Below are 25364 nucleotides of genomic sequence, written 5' to 3'. Positions count from 1 at the left end.
TTCGGATTATTCAGAAACGGTCTTCTAAAAAATAAAACTCACGCGAAATCGATGGTTTTGATTCACGTTAGGAGTTATAGTGGATACGTATATGGCATCGGAGCATAATTTTACTGAAGATAAGGGCCAGTTAACTGCCAGGATAATTAAAAAAATTCTTTGAATAAGATCATTGAAAGAGCAAACGGTTTTCTTGTAAGCAGCTTGGATCGTTGCGGCACCTGCCGGAGCAGATCTCAACCACGAGGCTCTTTCTACGTGGCCTCTGGGATCTGCTTCGCCAGTGCAATGAATCAAAACGTTCACCCAAGCAATACACCACGGCACAGGAACGCCGAGGAGCGTGTTCCACTACCAGACACCTAAGTCAAGTATTAGGGCGGCTTCCAAATTTTTATATTAACAAGGAAGTGTTTTATGCCAGGGTCCACCAAGAGTTCAGTGACGTACTTCCGTCACGGAAATGACGTCAAAAACGCACACGATCAGATGGCAATGAAAAAAAAAGTTCCATGAACGGGAGTCGAACCCACGACCTCTCGGTCCGCGACAAAAGCAGTCGGGCACGCCATCCACTGCGCCACGGTCACACACTCTGGAGGCTTTACAAATGCGCCTCTTATATTTCACACTTTCCTCTCACAATGCTCTTGGTCGGCGGGGTGGTGTCACAGTCAGGGAGCGGTAAAGTGATGTATTTCTGTATTTTCTTGCATAACGAGCGTCTTCTCGCTCGTCAGGCGAGAAGACGCAGAGTGGCGCGCTGTTGATATTTTAATTATGTAATTTACCTACGCTAGAAAGAACGTGTTCCATCTTTAGTGTTTCATTAGGTTCAACCCCGTAGCACCTCACCGAGGGCTGCAATGACGCACGTTTGTCTAAACTTGTTCACATTTACGTTGCAGGTGAACAACATCAGCGCTTGCCTCACTCATCTGAGGTCCATCGGCGTTACTTTCGACGGCGTCAGTTCGAAAGGTGAGTCGGAGAGGGGAACAACATGGTTACGTCTATGCATGCATTTCTATCAGCCTAAATTGGCCACAAGTACGTTCATTGCACGGCATTATTGTTAAGCAAACCGTGAAAGTCAAAGCGCAATTTAGCAGTGATTACTTGCCTCTGTACTTTTTGCAGTGAAGAACTCGGGCGTTCGACGTCCTCCGAACGCGCACTAAGATGCAACGGTGTTTGTCGAACGCATGTATTGCATGCAGCATTAGTTTTTACAACTGGAAACGACGGAGTGCGTAACTACTGCCAGCAAGATTATTATTGCGCAAAGCTCCTTGTGCATATCACTGTGTTCGTGGTTTTTCATGTGTTCATGTTGTGTCTGTCAGCGAGAAACTCGTAAAGCAAAAGAGTGTTCGCGCACGCACGTTATCCGAAAATAAATAAATAAATAAGTCACGTGTGGCTCATACCTGCATTGGATATAAAGGTATGAGCGAAGAATGACAGAAAGAAAGGAAGAAGGAAGCAGTTAAAAGTTAGAAAAATCAGCCATTCATGATGTCGGCCGGCGCATGCGCAGTGACCTAGAACAGCCGGACGCTGAAGCGATTTGGCAGCAACCGCCAGCCTTTTGAAATATCCTAACCTACAGGCCATCCAATATTTAACACGCTTATTTTCTGTTCTAATTCAGAGAGCATTCATTTGGGAAGTGAACTACGGCTCGTGCGCCCGATGCAGCTGAGCCACGAGACGGCCTGAATATACATAAGCAAGTCGAATGTCCACGATTTTGGGTGCTTGAATTTACAGCCAAAAGATGTCGTTGTCGTCTTCGCTACTCTTCGTGGTAGCTTACGGCTCGTAGGGCACAGAATAAAGAAAAGGGAGGGAACACAACTCTGCGTTGGCTGTCAACTGAACGTTATTGGACGAAAACGCCCGTGTATAGGGAAGCGAGAGTGCATGTCGCCGGCGCCAATGTTTCGGCGAGGGGGGCTTTTTTTTTTCGCCCAAACCTTCGCAATGCGCGTGCGATGCCATCCAACTGAACCAGGGATTTCAAACTTGCCGCAGTTAGCGGGCCGCATTCACGAAATTTAGTCCCGCTAGTCTGCGCTTGTGCGTCTGTCTCACTTGTCCCTGTTTATTTTGCGCAGTTTTTCGTAGTAGGGAAGAATTTAAGAGCGGAGAGAGGGGGGCAGGGGGCGTAATTTGTACAAGATGGCGGCTAACGTTGCCATTTGAAGGGCGGCATATCCGTTATGATTAATATATGGGTGATTTCTGATGAGGATTTGACGTCAGGATTCTAACAACTTATCAATACCGATCTCTAGAATGTCTGAAATCTGAGCGCCGATTCTGAAATATAGAGCTTTTGCTTCACGGTTATGTTTCAACCGTTTCAACACATAGTGACCGCGTGGGGTGCCTCACGAAAAAAAAATGATTAAGACCAGTCATATCTGTGTAGCTCATGAATACACTTATCAAGAAGGTAAAGAAAAATGTGGGCGAAAGACAACCATGTGCGGGCAGCAGGCTGCGTGTTTAAGACCCCTCAACTAAGCAATGGCAAAGGTCGTTCTCTCGTGCACTTGGCTATTTCTCTACGTGTGACCCCGAGTGTGCTGCCATCACCTCTGGTGGCAATGCCTGTGACTGTAGGACATTCATTTTGCCGGCTAGTGCGTCACGTAGCACGCCATATTAAGGAAGCGGCAACTACCTAGATTATTTAACTACTTTTGGTAGTAGCATTTGTATATACTGCGGCTACATAGACTTGCTTAGATGTTTCGTCCTGTCACTGCTGCTGTACGGGTGACCAGAGCTTAGTCAAGCTGCGCAAGCGCAGCTTTTTTCTCTGGTCCCCTATTTTCGCAGTGACAATGCACTGTATTGTCTGAAGCGAAAATAAAATCTGATTTGATTGATTGATTGATTGATACCTAACAAACCATCGCATGCTACCTGAAAACATCGCAGCTGCCCTGGCGAGACCATTTGCCCGGTTAAAGGGCCCCTGAACCATCCGAATTCAAAGACGAGAGAGTGGCTTCTTTCTGGCTTTCACTATAGCCTTCATACAGGCGCTATCTCCTACTCCCCAGTTATTTCTTCACAAACTCATGCACAACGTCAGCACTAAGCGTTCAGCCATCAGGATTTCACGCTTTTCGGGTCAGGCTGTTATCTCCGCTTCCACAGTCGGAAACGCATGAAACGAAGTGAAATCAGTCCATCGTGCACGAAAGTCATGCGAGACAAAGCAGAACGGGCATGCGACTGCACGGCAAAGAAGGGTAGGAGACAAATCACAACTGATGTTCCTCGTATATGGACCGATCGAGAGGTTATTTCCTGATAACCTCACGCGAACATACTACACTGCCTTCACGAATTGTGCCGAAAATACGGGAGGGCCAGGGGAGAGTAGCGAGCTCGTTCTTTGTGTTTTCACGTGTTGTTTAGGGCAAGACTTTGATTTGGGCGAATTGGTACATGCTTAGCTGGGGAAAAACAGCGCAAAAAAAGGACGATGACGCAGGAACACAGTAGACTGGACGAGCGCTCGTCCAGTCTACTGTGTTCCTACGTCATCTTCATTTTTTTGTGCTGTTTTTCCCCAGCTACGTTGTTTAGGGGCCCTTTAACAGAACCTGGCGTTACTGCTGGTTTACTTTTTCCTGGTACAGAGATCAGGGAAGGCAACCTGAAGGCTATCCTGGGCCTCTTCTTCAGCCTGTCCCGCTACAAGCAGGCGCAGAAGGCTGTGGCAGCAGCAGCAGCCGCCTCAGCGGGGACTGCGACCAAAGCCGCGTCGCGTGAGCATCTCCAGAGCTCCCATGGCAGCCTCGCATCGCCCACTGCACCCAGCGCAAAGTCACCGCCCGACCTGATGGCTGCCTCCATGCACGTCCCCAACAACTGCTCGAGGTAAGCCGCCCGCTGTAGCTTTCTTGAAGGGAATGTCTACCGTCCTTCATCGCTTTTCTGTTTTGTACCGCAATAGAAAACGTACCGTTTGAAGTGTCCAACCTTGCAGCGGTTTCTCTGGAATGTCAGCAGAAATTTTTAAAACAGAATTTTTCGATCTGCGTTCGACCTCCTTCCATTGGCGTGAAACATGCCCACAACACTGGTTGGTGGACGTGATGACGACTGTAGAGCCGGTAAAAATTAAAACCGAAAGCACAAGTGATTTCTGTGGGATTACTTTATTTTTGCTAAGCACTAATGTTATGAATGTAAGAGTCGTTTTCAGCGCGCTAGCGGTTAAATAATGCCTTATTATACTGTCACGTGGTCGTGACGTCGATGAAGACAGCAGTCGGCGTTTGCAGGATGAAACTGTTTATTTGGCCGAACTTGTGGCCGGAAAATGAGAACTAGAACTACAGAAATACACGCTGTACAAATATAGCGGCGAACAGGGCGTCGTCCGTCGATCAACTGACAAGCGGTCAAGCGCGTCGTCTTTTATACAGGCGCTATGGAACTTTCCAGCAATATCGCTGGTGGCGGCGTTATCTCTCGACAAAGCTGGAACATTCGCGTGCGGCACGCAATCTTAACAAAGCGATCTACTAAAATCGTGAAGCTTCTCGAAAACTGCTTCACGGCCAGCGTCGAGCGTTGATAACCGTCCTTGCTGGTCAAACCCGAACACATCAAAATAAAAGAAGAAGCGAGCGTGGCAATACAATTACAGAACACTTGTTTTGCTGCAATCGCAGTTTATGCGTTTATTTTAGCACTGCTGCCGCAATCGAAGCCAAGTCGATTCATCAAAAAGAGACAGTAAATGCACGCCTTCACAGCGCAGCACATGTGAGACATCCTAATAACAATACAGCGGCACAGTACGACCAGCGCGGAGGGCCGCATGGCATAGCGCATGAGTTCAAGTAGACGAAATCGAAGACGGCGCCGCAAGCAGCGCCACCGGGCGCCGTTTTGGATGCGTGAGAAAAAAAAAGCAAAAATTTACTCTCTGACGCAACCGAAAGCTGTCTCAAGTGCGTAAAATACAATTTCATGTTGTACATGTTAGTTTTTAAGCACAATGGGTCTACCTGCGAGGATTTCTTGTCCTACCAGTTGACTGAACCACGTCGCCGTTGGGTGACGCTAGAGGTCTTTCTTTCGCGATTTTCCACATCAAATTAAAAATATAATTTTTTTTATGGGGCAAAGGCGTGCTCGTTGCCGCCGATGTGACGAACGATCTTCTCATTTTCACCACAATCAGAAAAATGTTTGTGAGCGGTAGACAGTTCCTTTAATCTCTTCTCACTGCACGGATGAAGTTGAGTGTTATCATTTTATGCAGCGTCTCATAAGCACGATGGAAACAGAAGTATCCCGGCGTTCTTGTTTAAGGAATCCGAGGAAAGCTGCCTCAGAATAGCAGGACATGGCGTTCATATCAGACACTTTAAAGGGCCCCTGCGACACAAATTAAGCATGTCGTTTTCAACGCTTGTTCTGGTACTGTGGAATGCGCCGACATCATTGCGCAAGTGGTAACGCCGAAAACGAAGCCGTTATAAATTTATTTCATCGGATAAACTACCTTGATTTCGGACTGCAGCGACACACATCGGTTATTTTTTGTTATGGGATGTGACGTCTCTTCATGTGGCAGTGACGGCAAAGGCCGTGCGTTTTGATTGGCTTGACGCGACAAGTACCACGTAATATTCATATGATGGTAGATATGCCTTGCAACTCCGCCCTAAAAAGATTAAAATCGCTTCTTTATGCTTTCTCAAAAACAAATCCCTTATGTTTCTAACTGATGTATGTTTCAAATAATGGACACGACGCTATGTGCACTGTGGAACCGGTGGGAATGGTGTCATCGGGCGGTAGCGTTTCGTCCGGGCCCTCGGAGCCAACCTCGCGTTGCTCGGGGCTGAGCGACGCACTTTCAATTTACAATGGCTTGTCCGGATACGGCACTACATGCAGGGCATTGCTACGTCGCAATATCTCGTGCTCAAGGTTTGTTAGATCATGCCGACTCATTGTGTGTACTACACGACAAACCATGGGACAGTCTGCTAGGCGACGCGCGTGGTTCGTCGTAGCCATGGTTGCAACACCGTCAAAAAGAGCGGTGGCAGGGCAATGCGTGAGAGCCACCATGAGGCAGAACTTCCGGTATGTCTCTATAAAAGGCGCGCGGTGATTGGAAGCGGCCTTTGACGTCAGCGGGAGAGTGAAATGCGAAAGGGAACGTTTCTTGTCGGCGTCTGCTCAGGTTTTGAACTTTTAAGACTGATAGCATGAGTTTTGGTGCACCAATTTTCGTAATTATTTTTGCGTTCGTCTCGGCATTCATTACTACACGCATTCCAGCGCTAAATAAGACAGTCGCAAAAGTGTCGCAGGGCCCCTTTAACGACGTAAGCGCACTAACAAATGCGCTTACCACGTGGCATGGCATGGCAAGAACTTTACTATTGTCCAGAGAAACTACGGCCCGACGGCAAAGACCCCAGGTGAAGTCGGTGGCTCCGACCACGTAGGCACCGGTAGGTCAAAAGCTTTCCCGATGGCTTGAGCTCTTCGAACGGCCAGGAGTTGATCTTGGAGGACTTCGCTGGTTATACGCCGACTCCATTAATTTTTTTTTTCGAAATTGGCATACATATTCAGGTCCCGCAAAGTTATCAGTGCGTCTTTGAAAGCGCATTTTTGCATCGGCGGTATAGGGACTGAGGTTAGGTCCACTATAACAATGCGTGTGGCGGCGAGCGTAAAAAACCAGGGAACCGTTCAGACCGATGGCAGGAGCAGAAGAAGACTATTCTTTATTTTTCGTTTTCTTTTCCTCGCAGCCCGCAGCACGAGGAACGAGGAGCGTGCGCATGCACATGCGCCTGTGCGCGCCATAATTAATAGTCAGCCGATGCAGACGACGATGGCCGCTAGAGGGCTCCCCCTCCCTTTAAGAGAAAGGGGGGTGTAGCGCTGGCGTCAAAGAAAATGTCTTTGATGTCAGAGGGCCAGGCGAATCCTTGGTTGCAGGGGCGGCTTAGTGGTCGAAAGCGCATAATGGCGGGGCGGTTGCCAAGTAGGCGGGTTTGACTCTGTCCAGAGCGACGACTTCTTCCCGCCCGTTGAGCTCGATGGTAACAGTTTTTTCTGTCCGGCTGAGCACCTTGAACGGGCCGTCGTAGGGAGGCGTAAGGGATGGTCGAATTCCTGCACGCCGGACGAAAACGTGGCTCGCTGTAGCCATGTCCTTGCTGACAAAAACGTCAGTCGATGATGCATCCCGACTAGGGCAAGGACGCAGGCGAGAAAATAGGAAGCGAAGCTGTTGAGCGTAACTGTCTGGATCGGGCGTAGCGACACTAGCTGACGCGAAAAATTCACCAGGCATACGCAACGTTGTACCGTAGACCAACTCCGCCGTTGTGCAGCCGAGGTCTTCCTTGAAAGACGAGCGGATGCCAAGCAGGACGAGAGGAAGATCTTCAGCCCAAGACGAACGAGCCTGGCGAGCGATCAAGGCGGCTTTAAGTTGACGATGAAGGCGTTCAACCATTCCATTTGCTGATGGGTGGTAGGCGGTCGTATGGATATGACGAACGCCAAGCAGGTCTGTGAGTTTGCGGAAGAGATCGCATTCGAACTGTCGGCCGCGATCGGTGGTCACAACGCTGGGACATCCGAAACGAGAGATCCAGCCACTGACAAACGCTGAAGCCACGGTAAGTGCTGTTATGTCGGTGAGAGGAAACGCTTCAGGCCAACGGGTGTAACGGTCCACACAGGTGAGAATGTAGCGAGCACCTCTGGATGGCGGAAGTGGTCCAACGATGTCGATGTGGACGTGATCAAACCGAGCATCGGGTGGGCGAAATGAGTGAATTGGTGATTTCGTATGTCGTGTCGTTTTGGAGCGTTGACAGTGCACGCATTCACGCGCCCAACGCCGCACGTCGGAGTTCACACTCGGCCACACAAAGCGGGTCGTAATGAGACGTTGCGTAGCACGAACTCCTGGATGGCTTGTGCCGTGAAGCTTGTCGAATATGTGACGGCGGAGTCGGAGTGGGACAAACGGACGTGTTCGACCCCGTGACACGTCGCAAGTGATGGTGCCGGAAGAAAATGGGAGGGGAACGTCGGACAGCACCAGTGATGTGGTGGATGAGCGGATGTCTCGAAGTTCGACGTCTGTAAGTTGCGCCGTGGCGATTTCTTCGAAGTCAAGTGTGGGTGCCGATATCGCGTCGATACGGGAGAGGGCATCTGCAGCCGCATTGACTGGGCCTTCAATGTACCGGACGTCCACAGTGAATTCGGAAATAAAGTTGAGGTGCCGTATTTCTCGTGCGGTATAAGTATCGGGGTTACCGCGAAAAGCGAATGTCAAAGGCTTGTGGTCCGTAAGGACGTGAAAGCTTGAGCCTTCTAACAGATGTCGGAAATGTCGAATGCCCAGATATACGGCCAGTAGCTCACGACCAAACGTGCTGTAACGCGTTTCTGCCGGTTTCAGTTTCTGAGAGAAAAACCCGAGTGGATACCAAGAGTTGCGCTGCCACTGCTGTAAAACCGCGCCGACAGCCGCACTAGAAGCATCGGTGATAAGACGCATTGGTGCAACGTGCAGAGGATGTACCAGCAGTGTAGCGTCCGCCAATGCGTTCTTGGCAGCATAGAAGGAAGCTTCGGCGTCAGACGTCCAAGCCAGTGGGGAGGACGGAGCTTTGGTGGTCTTGAGGAGATCCGTGAGCGGTATGATAATGCGGGCAATGTTGGGAAGAAAACGGCGGTGGAAGTTTAGCAACCCAAGGAACTCGCGGAGCTTTCGGAGTGATGTTGGGCGAGGGAAGTCGCGCAAGGCTTGGACTTTCTTGTCCAACGGCCTGATTCCCTCTTTTGTCACACGGTGTCCGAGGAACTCAATATCATCGACACCAAAGACACACTTTGCGGGGTTGATGAGGAGGCCATGTTCCTGGAGTCGAGAAAATAGCAGACGCAAATGGGTGCAATGCTGTTCGGGGGAAACACTAGCCACCAGGAGGTCGTCGAGATATGCAAATACGAAGGGAAGTCCACGAGTTACTTCGTTTATAAACCTCTGGAACGTCTGAGCAGCGTTTCGCAATCCGAACGGCATGCGAACATACTCGAAAAGTCCGAATGGTGTCACAATTGCAGTCTTCGGGATGTCCGCTGGCTCGACCGGAATCTGGTGGTAGGCCTTTACCAAGTCTATTTTGCTGAATATCACCGCTCCCGCGAGGTTGGCAGAGAAGTCGTGAATGTGAGGGAGGGGATAGCGATCAGGTATGGTGCGCGCGTTGAGTGCTCGATAGTCACCACAGGGGCGCCAATCCCCTGGATCACGCTTTGGGACCATGTGGAGAGCTGACGACCAACTGCTCGACGAAGGGCGGATGATGCCCAGTTGCAGCATGTGGTCGAATTCTCTTTTCGCGATGGCAAGGCTGTCCCCAGCGAGGCGCCTGGGTCGGCAAAATACTGGAGGGCCAGTAGTGACAACATGATGCGTGACGTTGTGACGTACAGGCAGCTCAAGGTTGGAAGGCTTCGTGATGGCTGGAAAGTCTGCTAGAATTGAGGCGAACATAGATGCCGGTATCTGTGGCGCCGTTCCAGTGGTATATGTTGGAGGTGCGAGGATGCCTTGTATGGACATCCTGGTCGTTGTGTCGACGAGTCGACGTGCCCGGAGGTCAACGCTGAGGGCGAAGTGGGTCAGAAAATCAGCACCCAATATGGTCATGCGTACATCTGCAACAACGAACACCCATCGGAAGGTGCGTCGGAGACCCAAATCGATGGTGAGAGAGCGCTGACCATATGTATTGATGGCAGAGTTGTTGGCTGCTTGAAGGGGAGCAGTCTGCGGAGAGCGCTGCCGGTCGAGTCGTGTGGCAGGAACGACACTGACCTCTGCACCTGTGTCCACGAGAAATCGATGTCCGGCAATCCTGTCAGTGACGTAGAATAGGCGGCTTGTCGTATGGCAAGAGTCACTGGCCGCCATCAGTGGCTCTGCGGTACGTTTCCCTGCCAGCTGCAAGGAGGACGACACTGACGCGCGCTGGCACCGAAGTTGCTGTGATACCAGCAGTAGACGCGTCGACGAGGACCGGAACGGGAGCTAGACCTTGGAGACAATCTGGGACGGTAATCGCGGTCTCGTCGACGGGGGTGAGACGGTGGCCGTAGGGCATTAACAGTCTCGGCGAGGTCGTCGATCAGTTGCTCCAGGCGAGACTGCCGGTCCTCGAGTTGCGACAACGGAACGCTAGATGCAGTAGCCACAGTGCCTCCTACTGCATAGTCAGCGACGCGATCGGCCTGCTCCGCCAGCTTGTCGAGGGGCAGGTCGTCAGGTGCGGTAGCCAAGGCAAGGACTACATTCTGTGGCAGGCGCTGGAAAAACAGTTCTCGCAGCAGCGGGCTGTTTACATCCAACTTACAGCCACTGAGAAGCTGCTGCATGCGACGTAGCAGTTCTGACGGTCGCCGGTCGCCGAGCTCCTCTTCGTTGAGAAGCTGCTGGAGACGCCTGCGCACAGACACAGACTTGCGTTGCAGCACCGTCGTTTTAAAGTGGTCATAAGGTGTGGTTTCATGGGGCGTGCACACAAGGTCGTGAAACTCTGCAACCACTTCCGTTGAGAGCGCGGAGACAGCGTGGCAATACTTCGCTTGTCGCGAGGTAATGCGCCGAAGGGCAAAGATGGCCTCCACGTGCGTGAACCAGGCTGCAGGATTCTGGGGCCAAAACGACGGCAGGTGAATCTGCACCGTGGCGATGCCCTCTGCGCCGATCGTCGGTCTGTCGCTTGTGGTCCCGTCCATGATGTAGTGCTCGCCCTGCGATCACGTCCGTGTCACCACGTTATAGGGACTGAGGTTAGGTCCACTATAACAATGCGTGTGGCGGCGAGCGTAAAAAACCAGGGAACCGTTCAGACCGATGGCAGGAGCAGAAGAAGACTATTCTTTATTTTTCGTTTTCTTTTCCTCGCAGCCCGCAGCACGAGGAACGAGGAGCGTGCGCATGCACATGCGCCTGTGCGCGCCATAATTAATAGTCAGCCGATGCAGGCGACGATGGCCGCTAGAGGCGGGTTTATATCCTCGAGGACCATTTTTTTTTATATCACGTAAAACATATAGATTGCTTACGAACAGCATGCATGTGAAAAAAGCCGGCCCTCTCGGCTGTGCTCTTTGCCGCGTTTCAGGCGCTAAGTGAGCTGCGATTCTCTTTAAAACTGAATTTATTTCGTGAGGTTCATATGAAGGTGCTCATCCATTAAATGTACAAAAGTCCTGTCTGCTTATCCAATCGCCTAAATCCTTATATACTGAATTTTTCACACACATCATATAAAGAAAGCTTCGTGTGAAAAAAATAGTGCATATTCTAATCCCGACACATTCAAACTTGCTTGATTCATTACTGGCGTTAAAGGGAAGCTGAAGTGGTTTTAGAATTCGGTAAAACCTTGTTGTTAATTAACAAGAACCAACATTATTCTCGACGATGGCGCATTTTATTGCGCTGTTGTGGCAGCAAAAGCTTTAAAATACGCGAAAAAAAGTTCGTCTTGCTCCGCCCACGCGAACGCGCCGAAAGCGTGGGCGTTAAAACGAACTAACCGGAAGTGCGTCATCGTCGGTAACCTTGGCGGAGCCGCGCAGCACTGTCGTATCTTCAACCGTGGCCTCCGTGACTAGTTCCAACTGCGCGCGTTGGTGGCGAAGGCCATGCTTCAACAGTGCTGATGTTGCCGATGACGCGGCCCGCCGAAGATGACGTCACCGCGTTCGCTCAGCATCTCAAGAAGCCCTGCCCCTGCAGCCGCTGTTTTTTTGGCAAGGAATCCCATTTGCATTCTCTTCTGTGAACTCTTACATTGGTTTTCGAACTCAGCAAAGATAAAACTACAATTACACACCCCAAAATCATTTTTTTAAGTGCTTCGTCTTCCCTTTAAAGCGTAACAATAATATCTGCGGTTTTACGTGCCAAAACCACGACTTTATTTTGGGGCACGCCGTAGTCGAAAGCTCCGATCAACTGGGGTCTTCTTTAACGAGCACCTAAATCTAAGTACACGGGCCCCTAGCATTTCGCCTGCTTCGAAATTCCACCGCCGTTGTTGGGAACGAGCCCGCCACCTTCGGGACTGCAGCCGGGCGCCGCCACCACTGTACCACCGTGGCAGCTGAGGTTGAAGCCTGCCATCAAAATATAGACCTGAAACGAAACCCGCAATTAAACAGGATGACATGCGCAACTTACATGCATTTCGGTGTAAATGAATTAGACATATCGTTTGATGAGTAATTCTATAGCACAACATATTTGTCTTGAACCTATTGATAAAGCTTCAGTTCTGTGTCAATTGAAAAAAAAAAAAGACAATCATGCCTAATCGTCTCGAATAACATGAGCTGCTTTCGCTTCTACGTAGTTTGCATTATCGTTCTCGAACATGTAAAAAATCAGCCGTTGTTCCATGTACAAATACAACCAATGAGCGCAGCTCCTTAGAAATGGGGCGCAAACGATTATGTACGTTTCGAAGCTGTTTATTGCGCCGCGCGCCTTCTTCTTCTTCTTCTTCTTTTTTTTTTTTTTTTTTGAGCAATACGCGCCAACGCCGCCCGCGCCTTGCAAAGCTCCTTAGACCAGCACCCCTCCGCACCTTCGAAGCTACCGTCTCTTAAGGCGCATTCACACTTGAGAAGCGAAGAGAAAGCGAAAGCGCCAGAGCGTCCGGAAAACCGTTTTCGCGCGCGTCGGAAATGTTCACATTTGTTCTGCCTCTCCCGCATACTGTCGCCGCCGCCGCGGCCTTCGCCACTTCGAGAATTAATTCTCTTTTCCCCGTTTCCTGAGCATTTAATTTCGTACCAAATTCAAGTTAAGTATGCAAAACACGGAAAATAAATAGCTTTCACCTTTTCAAACCGCCGTTTCGGGAGATACACCAGCAGAAACCACATAACAGCAGTGGCGGCGGCGGCGGATTCACCCGGCTTTGCAAAACGCGAGGCACGTTGGGGCACGCCGACTCGCTGCTGCTACACCTTTTTTCTACTTCCAGTGTTCTCGTCAATCGTAATCCAAACCAGGTTCTCGAGGAACGCGTCCTTGTCGAGGCTGTGAGTCTTGTCGCGCTGCACGGGTAGTTTGCGAATGCGCCGATGCGAGCCACCGCCGACGCCTTGGCCGCCATGTTGAATTTGCGGTCTGTTGTTTACGTCACGTGATTTAAGCTAGCGCAGCCAAAGTACGGCTTCCCGTGAAGCGGAAAGGCGATCCGCTTTCGCGTGGCGGAAAAATCGGTCTCGGTCCGATTTTTTCGCATCCGCCTCGCGGCGTGGTTTTCCGGCCGCTTAGGCGGCGAAGCGAGTGAACTTCCGGCGAGTTTTGCCGCTTTCGCCCCCATCGAGGCCAAGTGTGAACGCGCCATTAAACACCGCTTTAGGTTGCAGTGGCCGTCGATCTAAGAGGAAATGTTTAGGCCTTGAGCGGTTTGGTTCTAGCGCACCAGAAATTCGAGGTTAAAAGAAACAAGCTCTGTGCACAACTTGTTATAATGGTCGTCTTCACTTTCACCACCTTTATCGTGGATTGTGAAATGACAACCATCGTTCTAGCGCACTACGGGTGCTTTGTCGAAGGTAGTAGCAGACGCTCTTCCCACCCGGCGCCGGCGTAAAGACAACAAACGCTGCGCGCGCTGAATGCCGCGCACGGTTTTCCTTCGCCGCCGTCGAAGTTCCCCGCCGCATCAACGCTCGCATCAACTCCCACTCCGTGCGCTGCGCGCGCCGCACACTCATTCTCCTCTCTAAGTCGTTCCCGCCACCGAGCGCAGCAGACGCTCTCCCCACCTGCTGCCCATCCTACCGCCTTCATGAAAGCCAGCAGCGAGATCAGGCGCATATTCTTTTGCGTCCCATTTCGAAGGAGCTTCGCTCATCGGTGGTTGTATTCGTACACGGAACAACTGCTAGTTTTTCAATGCCAGTGCAAGCGCTCGCTCCGCAATGGGAACCGCTGGTCCCCCTTAGTTCAAGGAGTTGTCGTGGTGCGACGCCACATAAAGGGTACGACTGGAGTCACTGTATATGCTACCTTTAGGTAGCAGAGTAGCGCATAGGTCCGGCTAACAACCAGAGCTATGCGGTGAAGTCGCACTTCGTTTTTGCAGGCGACATGCCTACCGTGTCGCCGATTAACCTGTCTGGCGTGTCGAAGACCGGCGATAAACATTGGCTATCGATGGCTAGTGTTAATTCAGTTCGCTGCAGCGGAGGCGTCGAGAAATAAAAAAAAGTGCCCCAAGCGACAGCTTCTCCGCAATGCATGGTTGCTAGCGGCGTTGGAAGACAGATGCGCAACTCTGCTACCTAAAGGTAGCATATACAGTAACTCTAGGTACGACCATAGCCCCTTTAGATACGACTGCTTGTGTCACACGCACGCCTGGACGCGTTGCCGTGGAGAGGAGGTAGACGCGCCGTCCATGCTTCTGTCAAATATGTTCCTTCCTACTCTTTCCTTAGTGGCTCGAAGCAATGCCGGCTCCGCCTCAGAGCACTCGTATGGCACATAATAAGGCCTGCACATGCAGCAGCGTCGCAGAGACTCGTCGCCGTTCTTAGCCTACATGTCATGAACGAAGACGCACCATCTCAAAACACAGGGTCTCATCGAGCCAGCGTTACAGCCAACATAGTGATCATGCGGGAGGCAAGACGCCGTCCCACGGATATGAACACAACTGAGCGAAAAATTACCTTGACTGAATTCCGTCTAGGGGCACCACCTAAAAGGTCACTCCCCCCGTGAAGGCAAAGCAGGCCTGAAGGCTTGCCGACGCAGGAGAGTAGGAAAGAACAAGAGGAGACGGTGGTGAACAGAACAATTTCCAATGGCGATTTCGCGTGATTTTAGGGGCGAAGCTCCTTAAGGCGGCACCCGTTCGTCCCTCGTAGTCGTAGTCGTAGTGCGTAACCAGTCTTACGCTTTGACCTCCAAGGTGGTGCCGGTGGGAGATTTTTCCTGTGCGTTGTTGAACAATAAAAAATTCGCAGCGTTAGCTAAAAGCCGACTTCTTCTGTCTCTCATTCCCATTAGCAGCCATTGTTTACCTCCAAGGTAGTGCCTGGTGAGATTTCTCCTGTGCGTGATTAAACAATAAAAATTTTGTTCAAAACGCCGTTGATTGATGAAATAAACCAACGAAAGACGCCAGATGTTTTGTAAAAGCAAAACGAAAGAACGCCAGATGTTTCTAAAGCAAAACGAAAAGACGCCAGCTGCTTAACGAAAGACGCCAGATTTTTCTAAAGCAATGGTTTTCTAAACAATGAAAATTCACAGCGTACATGTAAAATTAAAGTGAGCTGCAAGTCGTCATAACTCTCATTGAACCTTTAGTATAAACGCGCCCGATCTCACGTCGGTGATGATGTACTGGGCAGAATTCACGGAAGATTCACGGTTTACCGATGAACCTCCGCAGCTTCGCCCACTCATCATCATTCACTCCGTGGATATGCTGTGATTTTTTCTTTTTTCCTACCTTCCTACCTGGCCTAATTTCGTCTCATCTTTCAATTTAAATCTTCCATTGTTATGCATACTGGCTGTTCGCGTTTCTTCCGTTATATTCTTCTAAAGTATATAAAGCTGGCGTGATTTATATCGGAAAGAATCGTATAGCATTACTTGAACCGGCAATCCTACCTGTCCGTTGAGAAGCAAATATGCAGGATACCCAGTGAAAGATGAGTGGCTATACAGGTAGCTCTTATAAGAAGCACGTTCCCCGAGTTGGCTCCATTCGCAGTGCCCGGAGCGGAGGTGGTAGTGCTGCTGCTCATTGTTTCAGTAACATTTGAAATTCGTAGTGACTAATCACACAGCCAAGTATACGAGAGACTTCGAGCAATACGCCGCAGATCTGAGAGGCGTGCTCGTAGAACACTATCTATGTTGGCTCCATTCGCAGTGCTGTGCGCTGAGGTGGTACTGCTGCTGCTCGTTCTTTCAGTAACATTTGAAATTCCTATAGTCGGGTACAACTTTAGAAAAAAGGAGAGGCCCCGCCCATATGACCGAAGCGCGGCAGCCGATTGCCTCCGCGGCAAAGAAATAGTCCCGCTTTAAAAAAATTGTGGTTCTAAATCGCGTAATTCCCTGTACGTATAATACTGTCGTAGCTTGATGACTGGTTTGATAGAGCTGTCGTGATGGAAATGCAACAGCAAATGCCGGATCGCGAGAGAAAAATAACCCCGTGCCTTCTACAACGCTGCGCGTCGTCTGCTCTCTAAATTCGTTGCAAGGGACAAAAGTAGAAAGGGCAGCGCTGCATGGTTTTTGCGCTCGTTTACATGTACACGGATAATTTACTACTCGTTTCCCGAGCCTAAAATTAATCAGTTGCTGTTTAACAAATACTTAAAGGCACAATGCACTTAACGAAACCATTACAAACCTGGGGCGAGAAGACGACCGAGGCAGGAAAGGTAAAAGGAAGCTTCGTTCATCGTTTTAAATAAATACATGGATGCTTGTCTCCTGGTTTTAAATAGCAAAATATTTCTGCTTTTTTAGTTTTATGCTTTCACAAACTTATTTTCAAGAATGGGATGCATCTTATTTTCTTTTTCTTTCACGTTTTTTTTTTCTTTTTGCAAACCTGCGATCTCACGAGATTTCGCACGGCGTTCAGCGCGAGTTTTCCGCCATGGAGCCCAGCGAGGTGACATCGGAAAGCGATTCTTTGTTGCCGAACGAGCCTTGTGTTGCCTCGATGTCCACACCACCAAGGAGCGTCGGCAAGAACAAGAGCGGCCACATCCTCAACAGCGATTCACGGAACATGATCTTCCACTGCTACACGTACTGGCGCAACAGGGAGCCCGAACGCAGCGTGGAGGACACGAGCAAGTTTGTCGCCGAGATGCTCGGTGTCAGCGAAAGCACAGTCTTCAAGGTGAGGAGAGAGGCCAAGGCTTCGTCTTCTTCGGGCGGCAATCTCTCGACGCCCTCGCGAAAGCGCCCACGAAATGCGGACAAGAGAAGACGCAGCACGAAATATGACAGCTTCACGTTGTGCGCGCTGAGGTCATGTGTGCACGATTTCTTTCGCAGCAACGAGATACCGACGGTCGAGAAGATAACCAACGAGTTCTCGAACCGTATGGATCTCCCGTCACTGAAGCGCTGTACTGTGCGGCGCCTGCTTGCCGAGATCGGCTTCAAGTACGAGAAGAGGTGCCGCAACTCGCTGCTTATCGACCGCGACGACATCGTCGAGTGGCGGAATCGCTACCTTCGTGACGTGGAGCGCTACCGGGCGGAAGGCCGAAAGATCTTCTTCCTGGACGAGACATGGGTGACAGCGGGACACACTCAGTTGACCGTATGGACAGACACCGTGGTGCAGAAGCGCGGACGCCTGTACGCTCGCGCAAATGGCCTTTCAACGGGTCTGAAACAACCCTCTGGGAAAGGCCAGCGCCTGATCGTCACGCACATCGGCAGTGAAGATGGGTTCGTAGACGGCTGCTTGGATGTATTCCGAGGGCGAAAAACAGGCGATTACCACGAAGAAATGGACGGCAATCGCTTCGAGGGATGGTTCGGCGACGTGCTGCAGAAGTTGCCAGCTGGTAGTGTCATTGTTTTGGACAATGCACCTTACCACTCCCGGCGAGAAGAGAAATTGCCGACGACGTCTTGGAAGAAGGAAAACATACAAGAGTGGCTGAATAGCAAGGACATCGCCTACAGCGCGACGTTAGTGAAGAGGCAGCTGCTTGAGTTGGTGGCATCTGTGAAGCCACGCTTTCTCAGCTACATCATAGACAACGCAGCTGCAAGGGCCGGTTGCGTTGTGCTCAGGCTCCCGCCGTACCACTGCGAATTCAATCCCATTGAGCTCGTGTGGGCAAAGGTGAAAAATGGTATCGCTGCGGACAACCGAGACTTTAAGCTGTGCACTGTTGAAGACATCTTGAGGGAAAAAATCAAGAACGTAACGGCGGAAGACTGGAGGAAGAACATCCGGCATGTGATGGAACTGGAGGCTAAGTTCCGAGTTGACACGTCTGGAAGTGACCATGTCCAGCCCATCGTCATCCAACTGGGGGAAGATGACACTGAAGAAAGCGACTCTGACTGCGAGCTGTCCGGCATTGAGCCTCTCGAGGAAGCTTAACGGCTACCTATTAATTAAATAACAGCCCTTATCAGGGCTACCTAAATGTTGCCGGTGGGGATGTTGTGTTCAGTCATCTACCCCGTGGCCCCTCAAATAAGTAGGCAGTTCATTTGATGGCGTATTCCTTTTAATGGAAGTTCAATTCTGAAAGAGCAACGTCCTGCACACATTTTGCTCAATTTAACTACTGGCATGGAAACATGCTGAAATGCTGGCAAATCGAAATGCAAACATAATTATTAACCCTGAAAAACCATGTGGCGCCCAAGATCCTCATCCAGGCAGCCACTGTCCAGCTTGACAGGCCCGTTGATGAGATAGCTGCAGTCAACGCGAAATTGACAACCACTGTTAACAGCTTGCACGCCACAGCACATTAATGTGGTTTCATTGTTTGGGTATCTAGCTCACGCAAGTAAGGAACAATTATAAAACATCATTACTTTAGTGAAGCCCAAACTGCTCATTCGTGCAGCCATTGCCATGTTGTCGCGCCCTATGGTGAAGTAGCAGCAGTCGAGGCGAAGTTGACTGCTAATGTTGGCAGGGCGTATGTTGAAACGAAAACAAAAGTGGCTACGTTGGAACCACCGAGAAGCTTTACATGCCCCTAAAGGCCAATCAATGCAGCCAAGCAATAACAGGGACACACCGTTGGCCCAGTTTACTCCATAGCATAGTCACTGTTAATTTCACTAAGCCGCTTCAAAAAATAATATCAAAGCAAGCCCAGTGCCGTTCCCCTGTTGCCCATTTCCAGGTAGTTGTGCCACCCTTAGTGTTCTTTATAGCCTGTTCAGATGAATAATGCCAATGCAAGCACTGCGAGAAGCAATTGTAAGCTTCAGCTTTGCCGAGGCAGTCATGTTGGAGCCATCGACAAGCTTTACATGCCCCTAAAGGCCAATAAATGCAGCCAAGCAATAACAGGAACACACCGTCCGCTCAGTTTACTCTACAGCACAGTCACTGTTAATTTCACTAAGCCACTTCAAAAAATAGTATCAAAGCAAGCCCAGTGCCGTGCCCGTTGCCCATTTCCAGGTAGTTTTGCCACCCTTAGTGTTCTTTATAGCCTGTTCAGATGAATAATGCCAATGCAAGCACTGCGAGAAGCAATTGTAAGCTTCAGGTCTGCCGAGGCAGTCATGTTGGAGCCATCGACAAGTTTTACATGCCCCTAAAGGCCAATAAATGCAGCCAAGCAATAACAGGAACACACCGTCCGCTCAGTTTACTCTACAGCACAGTCACTATTAATTTCATTAAGCCACTTTAACACATAATAGCAATGCAAGCCCAGTGGAGTGCTCCTGTTGCCCGTTTCCAGGTAGTTGTACCGCTCCTGTTGTTGTTGACAGCCTGTTGAGATGAATAATGCGAATGTGAGAAGGCCCAAGGTAATCATTGAGGCAGCAGCCACCGTCGAGCTTGAGGGGCCGAGTGGTCAAATAACGATGGTCAGGGCACGCTTGAAAGACACCGTTAGCAGTCTTGCACTACAAACCACAGTCACGTCATAGCCATTGTTGGTAAAATAGCAGTAGTCAACTCCAAATTGAGAGCAACTGTTAGCAGCTCGCATGCCAAAGCACACTCATGTGGTTGCACTGTTTATTTTGGTTATCTGGCTGAGGCAAGTAATGAAAATAAGAACAATTATAAAACATAATTTGCTTAGTGACGTCCATAATACTCATTTCGGCAGGCACCGTTGATCTTTACGGGCCCCATGGTACTTAATTGCAGTAATTGGGCGTACGCTTGAAAGGCACTGTTAGCATTCTGCACTTCAAATCATATAAATGTAGTAGCCATTGTTTAATTTGTTTATCTGACTGGACAAGTAATGCAAACACGAGCACAATTATTAACCCTGAATAACTCTGCTAGCATTTTCTGCTTTTTTTTTTGTAATGAAAAATGCCGAGTAAAGTTAGATGTTTTACTGAGGTACTTTGACCATCGAACAAGCCCTAGGCAAAGTGACAGTCAGATTCAGACAATGAAATTGGTGAAGTAATAAATGGTGAAATTTGCAAAAGCTCTCGGTACACTACTTTACTGTGCTCCATTCACTGAAAAATGCCTTTATAACGATGATAGCGTCAGACAGGAAATGACAGCCCACTGCACAATATTATTCGTATTGAAAATGTGTACCACCATATGTGATGGGCAGTGAAACCTGTTTACGAAGACTGGAAGCATGAAAAATGCAACAACATAGCAAGGTGCCGTTTCACAATATGGCACCCTTTCATGTGCACTTCTGAAGAGCTGCCGCATGCACTGATGCATAAACACATGAACAAGGGTAAGAAGTGAAATTAGTGGGCAATCCACGGGATTCTTTTAAGATAATGTAGCTCTGTAAGCTTCTTTGTTGTCACAGCTGATAGACCTATCTTTTTTTGCAAGTTGGTTAGTCACATTGTGGCAACAACACAAGAAGCAAGGACAGAAAAATAGGAGAAAACAAAGCAAATAGGCAGACTGAGAAGACAAGGTGGACGAGAGAGAAAGGCTTTAGTGAAGTCGAAAAGGTCAGTCGCGCTATTCAGAGGACTTGGTGCTTTGAATGAGATGACTATGAGTTTAGGAAATTCTGAAAAAAAAAAAGACGCAGCTGAAAGACAATTTACAAAAACAAACGCTAACATAAAATAAAAAGACAGAAAAAGGAATGAACACAAGCATGCACAGAAGCACGCACATATTTACACATGCGCACAAACGTAAGCGCGAGAACTAAGAAAATCTCAAATATAAAGGAATGGGGGAGATAAAAAATATAAACAAACGCCAGAAAAAACGCACACACATTTACAGACAGGTGTGCGTAGAGGTATGATGAGTCGGTTCACAAGCTGATATATGTCCACGTTGTCAAATGTTTTTTTTTTTCGTTTTTTGCACCGTTGCCTGAGCGGTCATAGGAATTTTTAGTGGCAACATATCACGAGAATGGAAAAGCAGCTCAGAGCTTTGTCATGGGAAAGCATAGCGAGCTCTGGCAGCACACCTTATACGTCATTGTGTCACAGCTGGCATTCTACAGCTGGCGCGTGGTGAGCAATGAGAACCACAGAACGACGCGAATTTACGCCAAGTTCCCTTTTGAAGGCAGCGGCTTAACGGTCATAATTGGTTCGACTTGGTTCTGGGGCGAACAAACATCTGACCGTTGCTAATTCAACCACATTCCCTCAAGCAGCGCGTGTTAGGAGAGCAATCAATCGACGTTGCTACACAACACAGGAACAACGCAGCCATACCCTCGGCTATCTTATAACACTGCTGCTAACAATCGTTCGCGCTGAGCTGGCAGAAACGAATTTTTGCGTGGGAGGTCGCTTCCACAAATGTATTCCGTTGATGAACTCGTAGGTTTGTCCCATATCCGCGTACACTTTTCTCATTTCTCCTGAGAATGCTTCTGCTCGATCACCTCACCACGTCCGACGGAAAACACAGCGACACGGTACACGAGCACACCCACCGCTCACAGTAGGCACCACACAGCGCACTTTGGCAAACTTCCCTCGTCATAACTTCACTTCGGAGCAAAACAAAACACCATGGAACGAACACACACTATGTTTGCTTGCAGCGGTGTGTCGCCGCCGCGTCCCGTTTTTCAGACGAAGCGAAGCGCAGCGTCACCGATGCTCGGTGCAGTCTTCCTTCGCCGGATAATGGCTCAGAACAAACACACGCAGTACAAATGGTGCATCGTAAGCTCGCAATAATATTTCCGGCATGACAGGCCACCAAAAACAGCTTAGGAATTCACTCTGACGAGGCATGCTCACAGCTGACGCGACTCGGCCGAGTTCGAAGCGCGGGCGGCCATCTTCCCCTTGAGCGGAGTCACCGGCCGTCCGGCTCGTGACGTCAGTCTAGAGCGCGCGCCCATTGGTGGAAGCGCGTGTGCATCCGCCTTTGAGGTGCAAATGCCGCTTTTTTCTTAAGTTGTACCCGACTATAGTGACTAATCACACAGCCAAGTATACGAGAGACTTCGAGCAATACGCCGCAGATCTGAGAGGCGTGCTCGTAGAACACTATCTATGTTGGCTCCATTCGCAGTGCTGTGCGCTGAGGTTGTACTGCTGCTGCTCGTTCTTTCAGTAACATTTGAAATTCCTAGTGACTAATCACACAGCCAAGTATACGAGAGACTTCGAGCAATACGCCGCAAATCTGAGAGGCGTGCTCGTAGAACACTATCTATGTTGGCTCCATTCGCAGTGCTGTGCACTGAGGTGGTACTGCTGCTGCTCATTCTTTCAGTAACATTTGAAATTCGTAGTGACTAATCACACAGCCAAGTATACGAGAGACTTCGAGCAATACGCCGCAGATCTGAGAGGCGTGCTCGTAGAACACTATCTATGTTGGCTCCATTCGCAGTGCTGTGCGCTGAGGTGGTACTGCTGCTGCTCGTTCTTTCAGTAACATTTGAAATTCCTAGTGACTAATCACACAGCCAAGTATACGAGAGACTTCGAGCAATACGCCGCAGATCTGAGAGGCGTGCTCGTAGAACACTATCTATAGACGACATTCGCGAAGCCAGGCGAACGCAGAAACGCATTCAACGTCATCTAGACAAGCTCGACAGGCGACAGTGGCGCACTTTCTGCTCCAAGCTTGATCCCAGAAATCCTCTGTCTAGAATATGGAATATAGCGCGAAGCTTGAGGGTCCCGCCGACACAACTGCATCCTTTTAGTTCTCTTGCACTATCCCGCAACGTCAGTGAGTTGGACATGGCGGAGGCTTTTTGCTACAAGATAACTACAGCAACGGTGATCGCAACCATACCACGATTGGCACAGAATGTCTCTGCTGCTGTGACAGTAGACACTAGTGTGACGGACGAGCCGTTCTCGTTCCAGGAACTGCTCGGCGCACTGGCTTCAGTAAACAAAACATCATCTCCTGGACCTGACTCCATCAGCTATGCTGAGCTTTCGCATCTGGGTGACAAGGCGAAGATGCACCTTCTTGCTATCTTCAATGCCAGCTGGAAGAGGGGCCGCCTCGAACCTAGTTGGAAACGGGCTCGAATCCTCCCTGTCCTCAAACCTGGCAAGACTCCAACAGATATAAACTCATATCGTCCGATAGCTCTTCTCAGCTGTGTGGGGAAGATTATGGAGCAGATAGTGCTGATGCGTCTGGATTGGGTTCTGGTGAGCGCTAACACCTATCCCCCACAGATGTCGGGATTCAGAAAGGGCCGCAATAGCATAGATAACGTCATCAATCTTGCTAACTGCATTAGGCTTAACAAACTTGCACATAACATTACCATTGCTGTGTTCCTCGACATCAAGGGCGCATTTGATAACGTGACACACGAGGCGATCTTACACACTCTGAGGTCTGCAGGAGTCAGTGGCTGTATGTACAGCTGGATTTCTGACTATCTCACTGACCGGTCGGTGTACATGACTACGAAAGACGGCGACACCACTTTCCATACAGTGCCTCGTGGGGTCCCTCAGGGTGGTGTATTAAGCCCGACTTTATTTAATATTTCGCTCATTGGTCTGGAAAAATGTGTCCCTGCATCGGTTGAGATATCCTTATATGCAGATGACATCTGCATATGGAGCAGTGGCCGCAACCGTCGAGTACTACGCGGAAGACTGCAGAAGGCCATTAAATCCATTGAGACTTTTTTACGAACACGTGGACTATCCATGTCACCCGACAAGTGTGCCGCCATCGCCTTTACCAAACGGGATATGACGCACTACAAGTTAAAGATTGCGGGCTCTCACATCCGATACGTGTCAAGTCACAGATTCTTGGGAGTGATCTTCGATAGATCCATGACGTGGTCTCCTCACATTCGATCACTAAAAGAGAAGCTCGCATCATACGCGAACATCTTCCGCATGATGTCAAGTAAAGCTGAAGGCTGCTCCGTGAGTGCACTACTGCGAATGTATACAGCATTATGTGAAGGTCTCCTGCGGTACAGTCTTCCTGCACTACAGGGCCTCACCAAAACAAATATTCAGGTGCTCACGAGCATGCAAGCCAAAGCCTTGAGGGTGTGCCTAGGTTTACCGAAAAAATCATGGCTGATCCCTCCGTCATAGGAATCGGTATAACACGAAAGTGAAACGTGTCTTCACAGAAGTAGTGCTTATTGTGTAGTGATATATTAGCGCTTGTACAATGGCTATTCGTGTTTGGCAGCTATAGCATCGTTTGACGTGGATGCAGGCTCAGCCATGTTGACGGCATGTCTCTATCGCGACGACTAACGCCCATGATCATGATTAAACCGTTGTGGTAGCTGACGGTGCGAACATATATTTGGACACAGCGAATCGTGAATCCCGCGTAAGGATGATATCAACAAGCTCATAATCAACACTGGTACCCGGTATGCACTTCTTCAAAGCGTCGTCAATTAAGGAGAGAAACGGCACGGTGTGCGCTTTCTACTAATGGGTAGCCGACGCCTGTGCTCATGCATACATAACACACACCGCGCTTCAGCAACACGGGAGGTAGAGGTTCGTAGCCTGAGCCGCAAACGCGTGCGTCCCGCTGGCACCGCTGGCCTCTGTCTCGCAGGCGCTGCTCTCGCTCCACCAGGGCACGACATTCGCCCGTCGAAATCGCGTCCTTTCTGCAGCGCATATTGCAGCAGTTTTGTTAGTCGGTGCTCTCGCAATTGAAGCAGTCGGCGGCGGAGAAATCCCGTTGGTGCACGTGGAATCTGCACTAATCCAATGAGCCGACGCACGCTAACACGAAGCCAAAGGCAAAGAACGTAACTGCGTCAAGGGTGCCTCGGCGACGCCAGCGCGGCCACTCTACCGACTCTACTTCTCTGGTATCGAGACGCTTTAACCATGATCTCAGATATCGCGTGCAATCTCGGAGTAAGCGCTAGTAAGTGTCGATCGTGAAGCATTACTTCTTTTCACCTCTCACAGACGGCGGCACCGCCCCGCTCCGCCCGCCGCGAAAGCGAATGTGTGAAAGATATAAGGCGCGTTCGCGCCGCGCCTAGCATCTCCTGAGATGGCTTAGTGGGTAGGGTGTCGGGCGCCTGCCGTCGCGGCCACAACGTCGTGGGTTCGATACCCAGCGGGGTATCTC

At 49.7% G+C, this 25364-nt stretch overlaps 1 protein-coding gene across 1 annotated transcript in view; it reads left to right on the top strand.

The window, feature by feature from the left end:
* The window catches only part of LOC119398811 (neuron navigator 2-like), a gene marked incomplete at its 5' end in the record, with an annotated part of 180182 nt that overhangs the window by 117050 nt on the left and 37768 nt on the right, over window positions 1-25364 (top strand). The window contains 2 exons of the mRNA XM_049417430.1: window positions 909-981; window positions 3663-3903. Of these exons, the coding sequence (XP_049273387.1) occupies window positions 909-981; window positions 3663-3903 (314 nt within the window). The remainder of the gene's footprint in view (window positions 1-908; window positions 982-3662; window positions 3904-25364) is intronic.

This window comes from Rhipicephalus sanguineus, chromosome 7, assembly GCF_013339695.2.
Source record: "Rhipicephalus sanguineus isolate Rsan-2018 chromosome 7, BIME_Rsan_1.4, whole genome shotgun sequence".
NCBI classification, from domain to species: domain Eukaryota; kingdom Metazoa; phylum Arthropoda; class Arachnida; order Ixodida; family Ixodidae; genus Rhipicephalus; species Rhipicephalus sanguineus.
Note: the sequence above shows the minus strand (reverse complement) of the source record. Positions and strands in the feature narration are given on the sequence as shown.